Genomic DNA, 22,395 nt, shown 5'->3' on the forward strand with positions numbered 1-22,395 from the left:
TTTGGTCACAAGGGGATAGTTGTAATTTCAATAGCCTTTTAGGTTACTTTTGCCTTTGACCCAAGTTGGGGTATTCTTTTGGGTTTGACTCCAAGTTTTGAGTCACACTTGGCAATTCTCCCTAAATAATATGTAAACATACAGCATAAAAAATGGAAAAACTATGTTAAACATATGTAAAATTACCATTGGGAGATGTTGCTCTTGAGGGCCTTCGGGCCCAATACGGACACTTCACACGAGCGCAGCCACTGGTCCAATTACATGTGGCTGGCCAGCACCTCTGGATGACCCTCGGCGGGCTCCGGCGGCTCCTACGGGGGTTCACCGGACGGTCTTTGGGCGCTAGTCGGAGTCCTACGGGTCATCCGGACACCAGAGTCATCAAAAAAAAAAAATTACCATTTTTCACTTAAAGAAAAGACGGCTTATCTCCATAATGTAACATTACCGTTTTATAAAAAAAAACAAAAAACATTATATATAATTTCAAAAATAATAAATATATGTAAACATACATCATAAAAAATGGAAACACTACATTAAACATATGTAAGATTACCATTTTACATTTTTATTTTTAAAAAATAATATGTAAACATACAACATAAAAAATGGAAAAACTACATTAAACATATGTAAGATTACTATTTTTCACTAAAAAAAAGACGGCTTATTTCCATAATGTAACATTACTATTTTGTAAAAAAAAAACATTATATATGATTTCGAAAATAATAAATAATATGCAAACATACAACATAAAAAAAGGAAATACTACATTAAACATATGTAAGATTATCATTTTACATTTAAAAATAACAATAATATATAAACATACAACATAAGAAAAAATGGAAAAACTATATTTAACATATGTAAGATTACCATTTTTCACTAAAAAAAGGCTTATCTCCATAATGTAACATCACCATTTTATAAAAAAAAAACATAAATATAACTATTTGACTATTTATCCAAGTTCTTCTATTAAACATTGCCGTTATACATTAAAAATAAAAAAAACATTAAGATTTAAACATCTATCTTAAAATATAAAATATATATATTAACTAAATATAAAGTATAAGAAAGAGAAATACTCAATATATAGAAAAATAAATAATAAGTAAATATTATAAATATATATAAATATATAAATATATGAATTATATATACAATAATAAGTAAATGCACAATTTTTAAAATATGGAAATAGTACATTAAATATTAAACATCTATCTTAAAATGTAAAATATAGATATTAAGTAAATAGAAAGTATAAAAAAAAAAGAAATACACAACTTAAAAACAATGGAAAAAGTATATTAATATTTAAACATCTATCTTAAAATGTAAAATATAGATACTACGCAAATAGAAAGTATAAGAAAAGGAAATACACAATTTAAAAAAATAGAAAAAGTACATTAGTATTTAAACATCTATCTTAAAATGTAAATCTATCTTAAAATATAAAATTATTTGTAAATAGAAAGTATAAGAAATAGAAATACACAATATAAAGAAAAATAAGTAATAAGTAAATATATAATATAAGTAAATACTCAATTTAAAAATGGAAAATTACATTAAGATTTATAAATATATCTTAAAATTTAAAATATAGATATTACGTAAATAGAAAGTATAACAAATGGAAATATACAATTTAAAGAAAATCAAAAATGTACATTAAGATTTAAACATCTATCTTAAAATATAAAATAGAGATATTAAGTAAATAAAAAGTACAAGAAAGGGAAATACATATACAGGAAAATAAATAATAAGTAAATAATATAAATATATAATATATGAATTATATATATAATAATAATTAAATAAACAATTTTTTTTTAAAAATGGAAAAAGTTCAATAAGCATTAAACATCTATCTTAAAATGTAAAATATATAATATAAGTAAATACACAATTTAATAAAATGGAAAAAGTACATTAAGATTTAAATATCTATTTTAAAATATAAAATATAGATATTACGTAAATAAAAAATATAAGAAATGGAAATAAACATTTTAAAAAATGGAAAAAGTACATTATGATTTAAACATCTATCTTAAAATATACATCTATCTTAAAATGGTAGTAAATTATATAAAAATGGAAATACCACATTAAACAAAAAAAAATGTATAGTTTTACATCAAGAAAGCCCCTATAAAATTCATTATTCCATCAACATCAACCTCACACTATCAAGGAAAACTTCAAAGCACTCGAGCAAAAAAATAGTTTCACCATCAACTCTTGCCGTCCCAAAAACCTTTAATGACCTTGAAGGAGATTTTTTATAACAACGAACTTTTTGTTAGGTGGATTCACTTTTGGGAAACCCGTAACTTCCAAAAGCCAAACTTATTCATGGGAATTGAATTGCTTTTCATAGACTCAAAGGTATTCTTACAAATTTAAATTAATCTAATCCATAATTTTATCGTTAATATTCATACTAACTCTTTCATGATCAAACCATTACAGTTAATAACCATTCAAGCGTTTATCACGAAACACTTCTTTCCTCGCCGAATCAGGTATTGGTTCATGTTGGTTTAGTATTGTTTTTGGTTTATTAACCGGTTTAGGATGGTCCTATTGTAAATATAATTTAAGTCGGTTTAGCATATATTATGCATAAAATAAATTAAATTAAATAATAGTAATATTATGCTTAAAATATAATTTTAGAGAGTTTTCAAATATAGTTTACAGAACATTATAGGTGAAAAATTTAATTTATTAAATTCATTTATTACTTAAAACTAAGTTTTTTTAAAACATACTGAGTTATAAATATCAATGCTAGATTGGTGAGTATAACATGAAGACAAAAATATTTATATTTCATTTTCAAGATAAGAAATTCAGCTTTTATTCAGTTACTCAATATATAATATCTTAAATTATTATTTTTTTTAAATATACATAATTTATATATATAGATTAATCTTCCAAACTTAAACTATTATATTATATATGAATAATTTTTTTAAATAAAAATAATTTCTGATTTAAAAAAAATAAAAAAAACAAATGGTTATTTTCAAATAATGGATGTAATTTACATTATAGTATCATTTAACAAGTATTAGATACGTTTTGATATATCATTATTTTCTATTTCCAGAAAAAAATAAATTGTTAAACATCAATATCATCTAGGTTAAGTATACTAACATCACAAATTCAAACATCACAAAAAATATTCACATAAACATTATAATACAATAATTTAATAAAAAAATACAATTAAAAAAAAAATATTCAAAAGAATAGTTATATACTTAATATTTGAAAATCAAAGATATTTTGCTAAAATTGTACTTACCTGGCCAAGGAGATCGACCATCTTTTTACAGGTCGATCGATTGTTGAGCATGTGGTCGATCCGAAAATACTCTGCAGTTTAATTAAATATCTAAAACATTTATTCCAACACTCAACATATAGTTTTGCTAAATATGATAACTAGATAGCCAACAAAATTACAAAAAAATATTTAAATAGTAAAAATTATGTTAATTTAACGTGTTAAAATTTGAAAATAAATTTTAATTATGACATGCATTTTAACATTTATATAAATATATATCATAACCTAAATATAAATAATTTAACAACTTAAATTAGAAAAAAATAAAAATCCCGGGCGTAGTCCGGGTTAATCCCTAATTTTAAGTTAAAAATTATTAGTTTTGTGAAAGATTATGGACTTAAGATCCAAAAAAATTATGATAATAATAATAAAAAGTTTGTATAAATTTAACGACCTATCCAAAATCTTTAAATTAAAAAAAAAGTTATACTAGTTATGGAATATCATCAGCCCATACGAAGATAAATTACTCAAAATTTTAAATGGAACACAAGAAAAAGAAGTTATCCTGTTTTTGATGGTTTAAAGTCGAACCAGACCGGTTTCTAAGATTTAAAAATCGAACGGTTTATTACCCAAACCTATTTAAGTCTTCGTTATATTCAGGCGCTCGTCTCTTCGAAAACCTCATAAACCCTAGCAATGTCCGGGGCCTTCTTCTACGACGCAGACAGCGACGAAGAGCTCGAGTTCCTCAACCACGAAGAAAACAGTAGCGGGGAAGACAAAGCAGAAGAACGTAAAGGTCAAGCAGAAGCTGAAGAAGACGAAGATGGCGAAGAAGGTGAGAAGCCTAGAGGAGGTAAAAGAAGCACTGACGCAGAGTCTCCGTGGGACGCCCGCCGTCACACAACCTCTATCGATGAGAAGATCTCCAAAGCCATGAAGCATCGTCCACTTCCCATCTCCACAGAGGAGGAGGAAGAAGATGTCTCCGATGCTCAACACGGCAAACAAGTAAAGATTCTAACTTTTAATCTCAAATTTCGAACTTGGAAACTAAAGGTGTGAACTTTAACTTGTGAAGGAAGAGGAAGACACAGCTGAGCTCAAAGCAGACGATGCTGCAACCAAGCCGTTTTTCTCAACTGTGGATGGAGTTTCGTTTCATGCTGATTCGTTCATAAAGCTCAATCTCCCTCGTCCGTTGATTCAAGCTTGTAAAACTCTTGGATACAAGAAACCTACACCTATTCAGGTTCGATTCTATCCACCCACTGAGTTTCACTCAGTTACTATCTCGAGTTTTGATCTGAACCGCTAGTGTTGCAAATTGCAGGCAGCGTGTATCCCTTTAGCAATGATGGGGCGTGATCTTTGTGCCAGTGCCATCACTGGATCAGGGAAGGTGAGCCACTAATAGTTCCAGGGTTCTGTTAAGAAGTGTGGTGTTTTGGTTATTCTGATTTTAATTTCTCTTTGTATAATAGTAGACTGCTGCATTCGCTTTACCTACTCTTGAGAGGTTGCTGCACCGTCCCAAACGGGTCTTTGCTACTAGAGTTCTTATTCTCACTCCAACCCGGGAGTTGGCTGTACAGTAAGTCCGCAACGATAGCAAACCTTTACCATCTTTTGATTCCTGTTTCCTGAAAAGCTGTTTTGTATTTTTGGAATGTGTTAACAGGATTCACAGTATGATTCAGAAGCTTGCGCAGTATACTGATATCAAATGTGGATTGATTGTAGGAGGGCTTTCTGTGAGGGTATGGATCTTATCTGTCTCTAATGTTTAATTCCTCTCTTAGAAACGTCTCTTACAATGGAATGGTAGCATGCTTTGCTAAATCTTTCGTGTTTCTTGTGTTAGGAGCAAGAGGTGGTTCTGAGGTCAATGCCAGATATTGTTGTGGCGACTCCTGGACGTATGATAGATCATTTGCGCAATTCTATGTCTGTGGATTTGGATCATCTTTCGGTTTTAATTCTCGATGAGGCAGATCGCCTCCTACAGACTGGGTTTGCCACTGAAATACAAGAGCTGGTATCTATCCTTTTTTCATTACATTCTGATGCTTGTTGATATGTTTGGTTCCTGTGTACATATAATGATACTGAGCTCTAGTGAATTCGTCTCGCCGTTGCTAGTTTCTAGTCCGCAGAATTGAGCATTAAATAATTAAACTTGGCAGGAGAAGTTTATGTTAAGCTTTTCATTGCAGGTTCGCTTATGTCCCAAGAGAAGGCAAACAATGCTCTTCTCAGCGACTATGACTGAAGAGGTTAAAGAGCTTGTCAAACTCTCCTTGAACAAACCGTTGCGTCTCTCAGCCGATCCATCTGCTAGAAGGCCTCCAGGCCTGACTGAAGAGTATGTCAGCTTCTACTTTATCATTTCCAGCCTCCTTAATAGTTAGATTATAATTTTGAGTATATATCTTTTATGCCTAACTCGTTATCTGGTAACTGTAGGGTGGTGAGAGTACGCAGGACGCGTGAGGCAAATCAGGAAGCTGTTCTTCTTTCATTATGCACAAGAACTTTTAAATCAAAAGTCATCATCTTTAGGTTAGAGACTTCACTAGAAATGTGATGCCTTTAATAGTTTAAGTATTTACTCTTTTTTTTTTTTTTTTTTTTGCATTTCACTTAGATATTTGTTTTTTTTTTCTTCTTGTGCCAGTGGAACAAAACAGGCTGCACATAGACTGAAAATTCTATTTGGACTCACTGGCCTCAAAGCAGCTGAGCTTCATGGAAACCTAACACAAGCACAACGTCTTGATGTAAGAAACTTGGACTCATCAGCTTATCCCTCTGTTTCGTTATTTGCAAGAGCAGACTTAAATCGTATCGTTTTGCAGTCTTTGGAACTTTTCAGAAAGCAAGAAGTTGATTTTCTCATTGCTACAGATGTGGCTGCTCGAGTAAGTATAAGAAACAGATGCCATACTTTCCAGATGATCCCACATTGCTCTGTTATTTTTACTTCTTGAACACTTTTGTTTGATCAATCCAGGGGCTTGACATTATTGGTGTCCAAACAGTTATAAACTATGCATGTCCTCGGGAAATAGACAGGTAAAATACAATTTATAATTGTTTGACAAAAAAAAAATACAATTTATAATCAAATTAAAATATTTAAAGGTGTCATCAGCTTTATATTCTTAACTGATGTGAGGATAATATTTTTGTTCCTTTTGATGTTGCAGTTATGTTCACAGAGTTGGTAGAACAGCTAGGGCTGGAAGGGAAGGTTACGCTGTAACGTTTGTGACTGACAATGACCGATCCCTTTTGAAAGTCATTGTAAGCGAATGTTACTATTGCACATTGTCATTATTGCTTTAGTTTTGTCAGTTAAACTGATATTTTTTGTTTCTTGGGTTACAAGGCAAAGAAGGTTGGTTCAAAGTTGAAAAGCCGAATCATTCCAGAGCAGTCAGTAGTCAAGTGGTCTCAGATAATCGATGAAATGGAAGATCAATACTCTACTGTTATTCGAGAAGAGAGGTTTCATTTCACATCCATCAAAGTATTACGTTATTCATTGATCTGTTTAGTCCTGGTTTTGAGGTGTTTTACTCGGTTGCAGGGAAGAGAGAGCTCTAAGGAAAGCTGAATTGGAATTTGCAAAGGTATGCATGCAGCTTTGGGTCCTTGAACTTTTTATTGACTTGATTTCTCATTGGTGGTGGTTATGGTTTTATTTCTGCAGGCAGAGAACATGATTGAGCATAGAGATGAAATATATGCGCGGCCAAAAAGGACTTGGTTCATGACTGAGAAGGAGAAGAAGCTCGTGGCCAAAGCTGAGAAGGTGTCCTTTTTTTATTACTGCGTTCTCTTTCATCTAAACGTTAAAGTGAATATTTTCTGAGGTGATTGTTGTCGGAATCACTCTGTCTGAACAGGATTCTGCGGGGAACCCTTCTGGAAACGAACTAATTAGTGCTGATACAGCAGAGGACCTCAAGATGAAGGAGAAGAGAAAACGCGAACGCGAGGTCCCTTTATCATTTCTTGTTTAGTGTTGGTATTCTCATTGTCTTCTTCTTACTAGAGAACTTACAAGTCTCTTGATGATGCAAGTGCAGAAGAATCTCCCGAGGAAAAAACGTAGAAAGCTTGAAGCTGCCAGAGAGATGCTAGAGGATAACGAAGGAGATGAGGACGACGAAGAAGAAGATGGTGAAGACCAAAAACGAGGAAGATCGAGAGTAAGTATTTCAGTGACACTGTAATATGATGAAACATTGTGTTGATTTTTAAACGTGTTTGTTTTCAGGGGAAAGACAAGAAGAAGAAGCAAGAACCGGATAAGAAAGGACTGACACTAGTGGATCTTGGTTACAGGCGAGCAAAGGCGGTAAAGGCAAAACAGAGAGCAATTGATTCCGATAAGATGGAGAGACCAACTCCAAACAAGAAACAAAACCTAAACCGGAGTAAACCAAGAACAACACAGCCTCGAAATGAAGGGATGAAAGATCTTTTCAAGAGCGATACGAGCGAGAAGAAAGAAGGTAGAGGCGGCGCCGCGGCTGCAGCAAAACCTAAGGGGAAGTCGAAGAACTCTTTCAAGAGCAAAGGCCGGTAAGTAAAACGTTACTTTTAATAGCCAATTCTTATATTCAAAATCATGAAATTTTAAGGTAAATATTAAGATGAGTTTTTTTCTTTCTCATGCAGATATAAACGTAGGTAAGAAGAAAACTTCGTCTTGGAAGATGGTCAAAGGATGAAGGGTTAACACAATTTTTATTTTTATTGTAATATCATGAGAATGGGACGTTAAAGATTTTGTTCATACGATAGTGGCGATCGTTATCCATTGTTGTTGCCCATGTCTAGCTAAATCCTATCAGCACTCCAACACCATTAAGGGCTTTAAATGAACCATGTTGTGTAGCATGAATGTGATGAGTTTTTGAACATGCATGTCTCTGTATGACACATTGACACGCTCCGAAAATTCAACAACCTCACTTACGGTTTTTTTTTTTTTTTTTTTCCGTCAAGGAAGATTCATTAATAATATATGGTTGAACAACCATAATAATTCAGACATACAAACCACCAGACAGGTCAAGAAGGCCACCATCTCAAAAAAAAAAAAACTCCAAAAGATCCTATAAACAAAAAGGATCAAGAGAGACAACGCAACTAGACAACTAATTAGAGGTTTCTGCTTTCATTAACAAAGAGTTCGAATAGCCAATCCGGATGTCCTCTGGCTACGTACGAATTTACCAATCCAAGCTTGGTAACAATTTGAGCAATGAAATATGCACCTCTATTGGCTTCTCTAGTGACCACCTCCAACTTCCATTCTTCTATCCCTTCTAATTCCCTTCCAATGCACCCGCTTTGAAATAGGAAGGAAGGCCAAGCTTCAGGTCGCATTGCTGCTCCAAAGAGTTCACTAAAATCTCCTGCAAAGGTTACTCTTGTCTGTCTTTGGCTTCTCATGCTTTCTATAGCCCACAAGACGACAGTCAACTTTGCTTCTTCCTTGTTCCTGCAACCAGAAAATGCTCTTCTACTATGGCATAAGACTACACCTCTCACGTTTCTTAAAACCCATCCTCCTCCGACAAGACCATTTGATCTATCATACTCAACTCCTATATTGCACTTATTCCAACCCTGTTCTGGAGGAGTCCAATTTTTTTTAGTGGTTATCTTGATTGGATTTTCTTTTCTTTGCCATTCTTCCTCCACCGTCTGAGCTGCAAACCACTCATCCGCGTCTTGCGTTGCTTTTTGGACTAGGTCAATCGCACTGAGGCATCTACCTCGGAAGTTAACTTCATTCCTCCTTTTCCAGAGGTGCCATAAAATCCAGGGCCACTTTCTTTTCCGATCAGCGTCCACCCTCCTGTTATCGTTCAAGGCGAGCAAGGAGTTGAAGTTTGCATATACAGAGTCTGGGTCATAACCTCCTCGCGGGTGAGGAATATTTGAGTTGGCCCAGACCAGCCTTGCAAAGCTACAATCAAAAAGCAAGTGATTTATTGATTCCTCTTCTGCTCCACAGGTTTGACATCTCTTGTCAATCTTCATTCCTCTCTTGGTGATCAAGTCAGCTGTGGGGAGAGCATCACTAATCGATTTCCAGATGAAGACTTTTATTTTTGGAACCGTTTGTAGCTTCCACGTTCTTTCTTTCAACACATTAAGTGAGGGCATCATGCTGATTTCGGGTAAATTAGTCTCTGTTTTTTCTTTTGAAGCAAGCCAATATGCCGACTTAACCGTAAATAGACCGCTTTTATTGAATTTCCAGGAGAAGAAGTCTGGTCTACCTGCTACCGGTTGATTCTGCAACAAGAGCTGTACATCACCCGGAACGAAAATCTCCGAGAGACGCAGTACATTCCACCTTTTTGTTACCGGATCAATGAGTGAGCTTGCCATTTAGTTGACGTCGACGGTTAAGTTTTTTATCCATGGAGCTCTCATTCCCTCCACTGGATCAGCAACCCATTTGTGAAGCCAAACTCGCGTGTTCTCTCCATTTCCCACTCTGCGCAGCAGTCCTTTTTGCAACAGATCTCTTCCAAACAGCAAGCTCCTCCACGCGTATGATGGTCTCTCCCCCAGAGCCGCTGATAGGAACTCTCCATCATTGAAGTATCTGCTTTTAAGGACACGGGCTAGTAGACATTGCGGTTTGTGTAAGATTTTTCATGCTTGCTTCGCTAGTAATGCTTGATTGAAGCATTCTAAGTCCTTGAATCCCATCCCGCCTAGCTGCTTGGGGAGACACATTTTTCCCATGAGACCCAATGAACCTTGGTTTTGTGCGAATCTGCTCCCCACCAAAAGTTAGCCATCAAACTGTTGAGCTTCATGATGATCGTTTTTGGCAAACGGAAACAGGACATTGGGAAGACTGGGATTCCTCCTGCTGATGATTTCAAGAGGACTTCCTTACCTCCTTGTGAGAGGTGTTGAAGATACCATCCTTCTAGTTTGCCTTGTGTTTGCTCTTTTATGTAGGTTAGAAGATCTACTTTCGAGCCTGAGAAACACTCTGGCAATCCTAAATACTTACTTGCTCCGCCCTGTTTGGTGATCCCCAAGGTGTTTTGAATCACCAATTTCTCTGTTTCTGGTACATTATCTCCAAAGGAAATGGAAGACTTTTGAAGGTTTATGTTCTGTCCCGTGGCATCACCGTAGAACTTCAAAATTCTCTGAAGGGCCAATGCTTGTTCCTGAGAAGCCTTGCACAAGAAGAGGCTGTCGTCCGCGAACAACAGGTGGTGGATAGCAGGCCCTTGTCGAGAAAATTGCAACCCCTTAAACAAATCATTCCTTTCCACCACGTTTAGCAAGTGTGTCAGACCCTCCGTACAAATAACAAAGAGGAACGGTGATAGGGGGTCTCCCTGTCTGAGACCCCTTTGTGGTTTGATCAGGCCAAAGGGGTGATCGTTCACGAGAACCGCGAAGGTGACAGAATTGACGCACATCATGATCATCTTGATCCATTTCTGATCAAACCCGAGTGCTTTCATTAAGCTTTGAAGGTAATTCCATTTGACGCGATCGAAAGCCTTCGACATATCGGTCTTCACAGCCATGGAGTCGTTGGATATGGTGGGGTGCACTTTCAAGGCATGTACAGCCTCGTGAGCTATGATGATGTTGTCGAAGATATTTCGTTCACTCACAAAGGCTGATTGGTTAATAGAGACCTGGGACTTGAGGAAAGGTTGCACTCTTTTAACCAAAATCTTGGACACCGTCTTGTAAAGGACTGAGCAAAGGCTGATCGGTCTGAGGTCTGACATGTTCTCCGGGTTCGAAATCTTTGGTAGCAAGCAGAGATATGTGAAATTCCAGTCTTTAGGCATGATACCTGACTCGAAAACTTCCTGAATTTCTCTTGTGATTTGAGTTCCGATGATGTCCCAATACTTTTGAAAGAAAGTCCCCGTCATGCCGTCCGGTCCCGGAGCGCTGTCTCCTTTGATGGAAAAGATGGCCTCCTTTACTTCCTCTTTGGATACACTTTTGGTTAAAAGTCTACTCATAGAAGTTGTGACTTTGGGGGGAAAGCTTTCAAATGCTGGATCATAGGATCTCGGGTTGGAGGTTTTGAATAATTCCGAGAAATATTCTATTGCTACTTCTGCCTTTGCTCCTTCAGATCGCTGCTCCTGATTGTGTTTATCCTTGAGTTTTGAAATGTAATTCTTGGATCTTCTGGTTTTGACTGAACCGTGAAAAAACTTGGAGCTTTTGTCTCCAAAAACTAACCATTTGTCGCGCCTCTTCTGTCTCCAGTGGGATTCTTCTTCTTTGTACGCAAGGAGCAGATCTTTTTGGACCACATTTATCATGAAACGACAAGGGAAACTTCTTGACTGAAACCATTCTAGTCTCTGTTGAAGTAATGAGATTTTGTCTTTCGCATTGAATATCTTTTTCCTCTTCCAGCGGCTCAAGACAGTTCGACATTTTTCAATTTTTTTCCCAATGTTGAGATTCCTTCCCTCCCACGCTTTCTCAATCTCTTATAACACTTCAGGATGCTGAAGGAATCTCTTGTCAAAACGGAATTGGCCTTTAAAAGGTTCCTGCGAGGCGTAAAATCTGAGAAGAACCGGTCTATGGTCTGACCCTCTCTTTTCCAGGAAGGTTTGGTTAGAACCCGGGAACAGAGAAGACCAATTTTTATTTCCGAAACTCCTATCCAAGCAGCATTGAATCCACTTTTTCCATCTCCATCCTCCCCATGTAAATCTATCACCTCTGCCGGTAAATTCTTCCATCTCGCAACAAAGCAGCATATCCGCAAAGGGTTTGAAAGAATCTTCAGACCTCTTGGGACCACCAGACTTCTCTTCATTAGATAAGATTTCGTTAAAATCCCCTATTAGGCACCAGGGATCTTTTCTCGTACAGCCCCATCTGGTTAGTCTCTCCCAGACTATCTCACGACCATGATCAGAAGGTTCACCGTAAATACAAGACAAAAAAAGGTGAAGTCCCCATACTTAACCAGACAGTCTATAGCATTTTTATCCGAAAATTTTACATCCATAGAAACATTTTTTTTCCAAAAAAGAGCTAGACCCCCACTCAATCCAACTAGATCAACGGTGAAAACGTTGTCATAGCCCAACCAAACTTGCAAATCAACTAAAGCATTCCGACAATTTTTTGTTTCCATTAAAAAAAGGATCTCCGGGAAAAGGTTTTGACGCATCTCCCGCAGTCGTTGAATTGTCAAGCCTTGAGGCCGCCCCAAGCCTTGGCAATTCCAGCTCACCATGCTCATTAAGGAGTGGGCGATCCCTCATTTGGGATCACCGGCAGGCATTGTAGCTTGTTCAGCGAGCATGCCTCTACTCCTTGATCTGTCTTCTTCCTTTTCCTTGAGCCTATTTCCTCCTTTCCTTCTCTGTGCAGGTTGCTAGCAAGTTCCTTTGCAGGAGTCAGGGCTAGCTGGTTGGTCTGTCTTTGGGCTCTTGGAGGTCTCCTTCGTACTCTAGCCTTCTTTCTTCCTGTCCCGGTAAGGTAAGGTTCCGAAGAACCAGCCCGAAACACCGTTGGACAGTCCGATTGAGAGGCATAGAAGCTTCCTTCTGAGTCATATGAAGGAGCTAAGGTACCAGCGGGTGGAGTTTTCTTTGACAGCACTGAGAAAGAGTGAGCTCTCATTGAGGCAGCCATCAACTTGTTTGTATTTACATTCAGATCCCATTGGGTACGGTCAAGGTCCACGTTTCCATAGTCGAAAACTGGACCTTTGCCTTTGTTGAGTTCTTGTGTTATTATGGGTGGCGCTTCCAGCCTCAGAATAGTTTTCTGAGAGATCGGGCTACTTTCTGCCTCCTTCACAGTTCTCTTGACTTTGTCAATCTTGATAGAAAGGTCTTCACCAGTCTCTGTGGTCAGGAATCTTCGCATCTCCTCAAAAACTTCTTTTGCAATTTTGGGTCTTCCTGTGAGAGGGTCCGTTCTGACTTGTTCTTCTTCTAGCACTCCGAAAAGAGGGTCAGCTTGGGTTAGGGTTTTGGAAGCTGAGTTTATGACCTCTAGTCTGTTTGCTCTTCTTATCTTGGCTGCATCTTGGCGCTTCTTGATCAGGAAAGGGCAGACTTGTTGCTCATGGTTGAGTCGCTTGCAGTGGAAGCAACGTTTCTGGAGTTTTTCATAGTCGAAGTGGATTTTGTGAGTTGCGCCCCTCCCATATCCAAGACTCTCACCATTTTTAGGGGTTTAGCCACGTTGAATCTCACCTGAACCCGTATGAAGTCTTGAGTTATGGGTTTCATGGGATCGAAGGCGAGTACTTTGACCTCTCCTATCATTTCACCGAGCGTCATGAGAGCCGGAGTCGTGTAGTAGTTCACCGGAATCTTGCTTATCCTAACCCATAGAGGAATGTACTGGAGGTAGTCTTCAGGTGGGTTCTCAACCCATCTTTCCATCACCAGCGCCCATTCATTGTATGTCTGGACACCTTTCTCCAGGACGTCTTGGAGGTCATGTTCATGTTGAAAGATGAACTGGAATTTTTCTTGGGAGAGCGCTACACCTCTTACTCTCCCCTCTTTTTGCCATTTCCTAGGCATAGTGAGAATTAATCCCGACATTTTTTGGCATTCGGGATTGAGAAGTCTACCCATGATGCTCAGAGAGTTCTTTTCCGCCGAGCTGAAACCTGGAAGTTCCGGCATGGTGAAAGGGGGCTCTTCTTCTTGTTCATCTTCGAGCGACAGAGCCATCAATGCTCTATCCATTGCAACCGACATTTTGATTTCGATTTAAACCTTTCTAGATCTCAGATTCAAATTGAATGCTCACCAACTAGCCTTGAATGTTCTTGGGAAGCAGGTGAGAAACACGAGAAGTTAAGGCTGAGAAGCAAAGTATACTAATAAAATAAGAAGTACTGAACTTTTGTTTTTAGAAAACGTGTGAGAACCCACTTGCTTGATCGAAAAAGTCAACATAAAAACACTCCTCGATGAAACTAGACTACAGCCCACAAGGGGTTACTTGAGAGCACTTTCTCGCTCATCTCACTACTACAATTTTTTACGCCACTCTAGATATCCTCACTTACGGTTTAGCTTCAATATATAAAAAACAATCTATATTATAACGAGACAGTTTAGTCTGCTATCCACCTCAGCATTTGTGGGTCCCACAAAAAAAATTTGTTTGTGTTTTATGATTTAGTTGTCGTGTGTATGATTTGTGAAATGAGTTCTTATGTTGTTTCATTTGTAGAATATCTGTGGCCCAATAATTAACAAGAAATAACTATCACTAAAGTCTTTTCTGTTTTTTTTATCTTTTCAATATAATTTTAGAATTTCAATAGCTTCAGTCTTCTCTGAGAATTGGAAAGTAACTTTTTCAGTTTCCATGGAGCAGTGAATCTTCCTCTACCTCTTCATCTTGCAATCTTTGATGTGTTCATCATTAATGGTTCATTTTCGATTTATACCTTAAGTCAAACACTGGAACCCTTCATCGGGACTGGAGTTCTTTTCGATTTTCATTTTCGATTCTTATGGCTTCTGTAATGGACAGCGACGGGGAAACTGAGGAAGATGTTTCTGCCGATCTGACTTCCGTTCTCAATGAAGATGTTTGTTCCAGGTTTCACGTGTTCTAGATTGTTAAGAGTTTCACGGCGTTTTCTTCTATTTATTTTGCTATGTAAATGGGTATTACTTTTCACTGCCTGCATCCGGTGAAGCTCCTGATCTGAATGATACCCAGTTTACTAAACTGGATGAGCTTTTGACTCAGACCTAACTCTACTCAAAATAAATCTCTTTTTTGCCTTTTTTTTGTTGGTGGTTAAAGAACGTGATTTTTTCTTAATTGAGTTAATGTGCTTTGCTCGAATGGGATAGAAGGTGAGACCCAAAAACCCGAGCTCGAGAAGAAAGGAGGTCGTGGACGCAAAAGAAAGGAGCTCGATTGGAGATCTCAATAACTTTCTCTCCAACTTCAATGACCAGGTTCCTAATAGGCTTCCAACAAAGTTTAAATCTGTTTCACCTTTAAATTATAATATTAAATGGTACATCTTTTCTCTTGGTGAACACACATGAAGCTTATTTTATTTGCAAGGCTCGGATTGTTGAGTCCTTGAGCCAAAAAGCCAAAATGGCTGGTACTATATGTCTTGCACTCGCTGCAGCAAAAAAACTAAACAGATCTCCCGCATCTCTCCGCTGCAAGCCTGCAACTAATGTGTTAATCACAATGTCACCAGTGTTGTAAAGTAAGCCGAAGGGATAAATGGCTTTTTACTTCTATTTTTCTATGAAAATTTGATGCGAATGGTGTAAAACATGCGGCAGATAAGAAGAGAATGAAAGCCATAGGTAGAGTTGATGTACCTCAAGAAGCTTTCATGGCCCTCAAACTCGAAAAGGAAGTTTTGTAACACTTTTACGTAGCTCGATAAAAAATCTATTAGATTAATGCCGCCAAGAGTGCAGGAAGAGCTGTTCTGTCGTCAAGACTGTTACGTTTCTTCGTCTCATTATCGGGCAAAGGCTCCTTTCATGTCGTTCCTGACTTCAGTATGAAACTTGACTGTGCATAAAATGACCTGTTGTGTGCATCTCGCTAGGGAAACTTTGTATTGAGGTGACTCCTGCTTCCAACACTGCTTTCTTGTCTGAGGAGCTTTGTATAGAATGTGCTATCTCTTGAAGGTACGTACTACGTAGTCTATATATATTCTTACGATGCATGTGTCACCCTTACACTAACTAAGTGAGATTTTCTGATGTGAAATCACAGAATCCCCATTTCAAGCTATTCAGATCATCAACCTTCCAAAAGACTTGGAGAAAGATACAATCCACTGCTATAATTCCAATGGTTTTAAACTACATAGGTTAGCTAATGCCTTATGGAATCTGTTTGACGGTTTGTTTTTTAAGGCTCTGAAATATATATATATATATATATATATATATATATATATATATCTTGATTTTGTAGGGTTCCAGTGCCAAGACCGGGAAAAGTCCTAGGTTTGATTGGAACAAATTGTATTGGGAAATCTACAGCTCTCCAAATCTTGGGCAGGAAAAATCAAACCAAACCTTGGCAGATACAATGTAAATTAAACATTTCTTCTTGGGCATAGAACATGTCTCTTATATCATATAAGTTATATGATATAACTTATACTTTCTGCTACATATTGTGCAGAATCCTCCTGATTGGCATGAAATTTGGCTCGCTTCCGTGGATCAGAACTTCAAAGTTATTTCATCCGTCTTGTAGAAGAGAAACTAAAGGTATGGTAGAGAGTAGAGCCAATTAGGTCCGGTTCTGGGCACAGTCAGATGAAATATTTGCCTTGACCTCTAAGTTTTAAATAACATTTGTTTTAACCTCTATTTTTTTTAAATAGCTATTATACATAAGTCACATAGACTCCAAATTGTCAAAATATTATGTAAGATTAAACTAAAAATATTTAAGGCCTCATAAATCTCAGATAATATTTGTTTCTAAGGAAGTAGTCCTTTAAGCAAGTTTGATCATCTCCTTATGTGCAGATTGCTATAGTGCTATGAAGCCACAACATGTGGATGCTATGAAAAAAGTGCTAAAGGTACGCTTGGGATGGTTCTTGAGAAGCTAGACGAAAGAGGAATGATGTCAGAGATTTGTGATGCTATGGATTTGAACCACCACGTCTTGGACCGTGAAGCAACCCAAGTATCTGGTGGAGAGCTACAACGTTTTTCGATTGCTGCAGTTTGCCTCAAGAAGCCAGATATATATGTGTTTAATAAACCTTTTAATTTCTTAGATGTGAGGCACAGGCTCAGAGCTGCTGAAGTTATATGTTCCCTCCTAAAACATGACAAGTTTGGTTCTATGATCTCTTTGGTTCTTGAATACAATATGAGGTTGTTCTTTGCGGCTACTTGATTGTGGTGGAGCATGACCTCAGTGTACTTGACTACTTGTCGGATATCGTTTGATGTCTGTACGGAAAGCCGACAGCTTATGGTGTCGTGACTCTCCCCTTCTCTGTTCGAGAAGGAATCAATGTGTTCTTAGCCGGTTTTGTCCCCACTGAAAACTTGCGTTTCAGAGACGAGTCTCTGAACTTTAAGGTAAGGCTTTACTAATGGGTTCTTGTCAAGAGATTTTGTGACTTACGGTTAGTGTTGTTTTTTGTAAAGATTTCTGACAGATAAACCACAAGAGAGCGAAGGGAAAGTCAAGTCCTATGCAAGATACAAGTACCCTAACATGAGTAAGAAACTTGGAAACTTCACGCTGGATGTAATGGAAGGAGAGTTCACACACTACAAGAAAACAACGGTATTCTGACGGACATTCCGACGGAAAATGAAATCCTCGGAATTTGGTTTCCTCAGAATTTCCTCGGAATTTCCTCGGAATTTGGTTTCCTCAGAATTTCCTCGGAATATACCGACGGAATTCCGAGAAAATATCAATCCGTCGGAATATTCCGAGGAAATTCCGACGAAAAATGTGTTCCTCGGAAAAAACCGATGAATTCCGAGGAAATATTATAGCCGTTGGAATGCCGTTGGGGGATTTTACAAAATTCCGAGGAAATTCCGACGAACTAGCCCAAAATTGTTCAAATCGGATGATTATAGAGAGAGAAAAAGGGGGAGGGTCGAATTATAGGGGAAATCGGAGGGGATGAGAGTTCTGAGGTTTTGATCCAAAAAGTTCGGGTTTTGCCTTATAATTTTGTTTCCCGCACACGCATCGATCGATGCGTTTTTGTACAATTACAGATCGATCGATACGTTTAAAAAAAGGCTCCCGAGATTTTGTTCGATCCATCGATGGGATAATCTAATTGATCGATCACATTGTTACGCTTTGGTCCATCTTAGTGATCGATCGATGCATTTTCGGACATATATCCATCGATCGATCCGTTTATAAAAAAACTTACAAGATTTTCCGAGGACATTCCGAGGAACGCTTGAGATTCTCGATCGATCAATGGGATAATCTAATCGATCGATCGATCACATTGTTACGCTTTGGTCCATCTTAGTGATCGATCAATGCGTTTTTGGATATATATACATCAATCGATCCGTTTATAAAAAAACGTACGAGATTTTGTTCTCGATCGATCACATTGTTACCCCAAACCCTGTTTCCTCGGAAAAGCCTCGGAATATTCCGAGGAACACCTGATATACTCTATCGATCGATTCGTTTTGGTACATATATCCATCGATCGATCCGTTTTAAAAAAATTGACGTATTGAAACCCCAAACACTAGTTCCTCGGAATTTCCTTGGAATATTCCGACGGAATTCCGAGGAAGAAAAGGGTTTCCTCGGAATTCCCTCGGAATAATCCGAGGAAATAGGGTTTTTAAACCGAAAACAACGTTTTCCGGTTTGAATAACACCTATATAACCCTTATTAAGTGTCTTACGTTCATTATGAAGTCAAAAATTTGTTCCTTACCGTATAATTAACACTTTTCCGATTGTATGAACGAAATCCCACAACATAAGAGAAACACTTATACCTTTTAATGAACGGTAAAGAGAATACTTTAAATTAGTTTTGAAATTTGTTATTTCATGGTTTATGCTCATCTATACAAAGAATCCTCAATGGTATGCATTACAATTGTATAAGAAATGAAATACGGCAAAAAATTGATGTTTTGAAACCCCAAACACTAGTTCCTCGGTATTTCCTCAGAATATTCCGAGGAAATTCCGACAGATATTTTACTATCCGTCGGAATTTTCTCGGAATATTTTTATTTTACCGGGCAAATATTTCGCGAAAATTGAAATTAGAATTCCGACGGAATTCCAACAGATAATGTCCGTCGGACCCTAGGTTTTATAACCACGAGCCCCTTCTTCTTCCCCATTTCTCTCTTCTTCCTCTGCGCGACTCCTCTCTTCTCTCCGGCGATTTCCCCCTGAAATCCGACGATATCTCCGGCGATCTCCCTCTTCTCTTACACAAATCATGTAAGGACCCTATCCCACTCTCTTAGGTTCTATTTGTTAGGTTTTTGTGTAGTTTTGATAGATTTTTGCTAGGGTGATTGGTTAGGATTGTGATTTGGTTATATAATAGGTTTAGAATTGTGATTTTGTTGAATAATTTGTTTATTTGAATTGATTTAGAATTTTTTTATTTTTTCTGCATTTATAAAATTGATTTTTGTATATAAAATCGATTTTTGTATTTTACAAAACGATTTTTCTATATAAATTCTATTTTTTGGATTTTACAAAATCTTTTTTGTATATAAATTCGATTTTTTGGATTTTACAAAACATTTTTAATATCTATAAAACTTTTTTTATGATTAAAAACTATTATTTGGGATTTAAAAATATTTTTAATATATATATATATATATATTATTAAAACTATTTTTTGTAATTATTAAACTATTTTTTATTTATTAAAACTATTTTTCGTTTATTAGAACTATTTTTATATATTTATTAAATATTTTTAATATCTATAAATCTTTTTTTGTGATTAAATTATTTGGGACGTTTGGTTGGTTTGGGTCGTCGCACCCGGTCGGTTCCTCCTTCTTCTGCACCACCGCCCTTTGTTGATCCAGAAGTACTTACTGCTCAGTTGAAGGACAAGGATGATCGCATATCTTTGTTGGAGACCCAAATGGCGGCTCAACAGGCGGGTTATGAGGCACAGAGGAGGCTGAACCAGCAAATGATGGAGATGATGCAGAGGATGTACCCGAACGAGGTGTTCCCGGACGTGCCAGACCCGTACTTTTTTTTTCCAAAAACTAGGAATGTTTTATTTTTATTTGTGAAATTTTGAATATTAATTAATATGATTTAAATTTTAATTTTAAATTTATATTTTCGAATTTAAATTTCAAAAATTTTATTTTAAAAAAAAATTAATATTTTTTACATTTCGAGGAAATTAATTATATTTTTTACTCGATCGATCGATGCGTTTTTTGACATATATCCATCGATCGATCTGTTTATAAAAAACGTTCGGAATATACCGAGGGACACCTTTCCTCGGAATATACCGAGCGACATGTTCCTCGGAATATTCAGAGGAACATGTCCCTCGGTATATTCCGAACGTTTTTTTATAAACGGATCGATCGATGAATATATGTCCAAAAACGCATCGATCGATGAACTTCCGAGGAAATATCCCGACGAAGTTCTCCCTCGGTATATTCCGAGGAGATCTCCGACAAACTAGTGATCCTCGGAATTTCCTCGGAAATTTGTTTCCTCGGAATTCCGTCGGAAAAGTCCGAGGGATTTCCGAGGAAAGAAAAAATTCCGAAGAATTATTTCCGAGGACTTGTTTCGTCGGTATGTCGTCGGAATAACTTTATTCCGACGAAATTCCGACGATTTTTTTCCTCAGTATCCTTGTTGTTTTCTTGTAGTGACAGCCTCTCAGATTATTGTTATGCTTGGGGAGAACGGTACTGGGAAAACAATATTCATCCGGATGCTGGTAACTTCAGGCCAAGGATCAACAAGTTAGAGTCCACCAAGGACAGAGAGCAAAAGCTTGCAGGATCATACTACTTAGATGATTGATTGCTAGACTAAAGAGAGAGATTCAGAGGTATGCATAAATACCGTAATAAAGTGTTTTATCTTGGGATGTGTAAGTCCCTTTGATTCTTCTTATTGTTTTAATCCTAGGAGAAATAGATTTATATGATTTGATCACTTTGTAATAAACTATTTTCACACCTAATGCAATCTTGGTAAAAATTAACAAAAAATAATATCCTATACATAAAATAAAATCATTTAAACTAAGAACAAATGTTAAATCAAAATATAATGGAACAAAATAAGTAGTTATTAAAACCTAACTGCTTACAACTACAACCAAGACGGATCCTATCATGCTACCACCAGAATCCAACCATCCATTTGCCTATACACGATGCCAGTTTCTAATCCGGGTTTGTTATGTAATAAGAGTAAATAAAAGCTAAGGACCAGAATTGTCTGTGAGGGTGGAAGGTTGATGTAAGCAAATCTCTCATCAATCACGCTTAAAAACTATTTTCATTTTTCATTCTCACAAACTTAAAACGTTAAATACCGACAGCAAGCGAAGAAATTGTATCGACTTTCCCGACAACGAAAAAAATAGGAGTTGACGACCTAACAATTTACTCAGAATCAGACAAAACTTTATATTCAAGGCTCAGTTCTTTTAAAGCCCAAACATTTTAAAATCTAATTTTTACTTAATTATTATATTGGGCTATAAAACTATACCAAATTCAATTTGTTGATCCATCTATTTTAATTTTTTTCCACCACAAATAATTTTTTTTAAAGTCGAATAAAAATTCAAAAAAATAAATAATTTTGCAACTATATAATTTTCTAAATTTATTTTAAAAAGAGTTTATTACAATTCTATATTTTTGAAATTAATTTTGGGTAATATAAGAACAAAAATTAATTTATTGTTCGTATAAATTGTTAAAATTTTAAATCCAAATTCTATATCTTTTTCATTACACAATTTTATATATATACTAACAAGTACTTAAGTAAATACTAACCAACTTCGTAAATCTTAGCTTTTCAATATAAAACCACTAATAACGCTAATGGTCGATCAATTCATTACGAAGATAAGATATGAAAATATCAACATATTTGAATTCACCGGTCATTCTTATATCAACGTAATCATGATATGTGACTCAGAAGTTGTCTCATCGTGCACAAAATTATACAACGCATCAATAAGGTACCCGGCCCCGCGCTTGCGCGGGGGCTATGCTCCTAGTATTCATAATACATTACTTCACATTCACTACAAGAAAACACGCCGAATTCCGACGGAGGTTCCGACGGACTTCAATGTCGTCGGACGTTTGTGACGGATTTCCGACCAATTTCTGAAACGAAAACCAAAAAATTGAAGTCGTCGGAATTCCGTCGGCCATTTCCGACGGAATTCCGATGAAACATGGCTCGTCAGAATTTTCCGACGACTTTTCGACGACATTCCAATAAGACAT

The 22,395-nt window shown here is 36.7% G+C and overlaps 3 protein-coding genes across 3 annotated transcripts; 2 read left to right on the plus strand and 1 right to left on the minus strand.

The window, feature by feature from the left end:
* The first annotated feature begins 3,708 nt into the window (after positions 1–3,708).
* LOC106350620 (DEAD-box ATP-dependent RNA helicase 28) lies at positions 3,709–8,038 on the plus strand. Its single transcript, XM_048743731.1, is given in 19 exon segments — positions 3,709–4,354; positions 4,425–4,595; positions 4,677–4,745; positions 4,831–4,937; positions 5,025–5,103; positions 5,208–5,381; positions 5,560–5,708; positions 5,810–5,905; positions 6,021–6,123; positions 6,202–6,264; positions 6,357–6,418; positions 6,553–6,649; positions 6,735–6,853; positions 6,936–6,978; positions 7,059–7,160; positions 7,255–7,347; positions 7,438–7,560; positions 7,629–7,940; positions 8,033–8,038. Coding segments are annotated over 19 exon segments (2,283 nt in total). The 5' UTR covers positions 3,709–4,039.
* A 4,596-nt stretch (positions 8,039–12,634) lies between these two features.
* Positions 12,635–14,115, minus strand: LOC106350619. The gene is made up of 2 exons (XM_013790478.1): positions 13,600–14,115; positions 12,635–13,501 (listed from the first exon to the last, which is right to left on the minus strand). Exons 1-2 carry the CDS (start codon positions 14,113–14,115, stop codon positions 12,635–12,637), a joined length of 1,383 nt encoding a protein of 460 aa, XP_013645932.1.
* A 2,854-nt stretch (positions 14,116–16,969) lies between these two features.
* Positions 16,970–17,281, plus strand: LOC125579853 (ABC transporter E family member 1-like). Its single transcript, XM_048743732.1, has one exon. The coding sequence runs from the start codon at positions 16,970–16,972 to the stop codon at positions 17,279–17,281; it is 312 nt and encodes a 103-aa protein (XP_048599689.1).
* The last annotated feature ends 5,114 nt before the right edge of the window (positions 17,282–22,395 follow it).

The sequence above is a fragment of the Brassica napus genome, chromosome C1, assembly GCF_020379485.1.
Source record: "Brassica napus cultivar Da-Ae chromosome C1, Da-Ae, whole genome shotgun sequence".
Lineage (NCBI taxonomy): Eukaryota > Viridiplantae > Streptophyta > Magnoliopsida > Brassicales > Brassicaceae > Brassica > Brassica napus.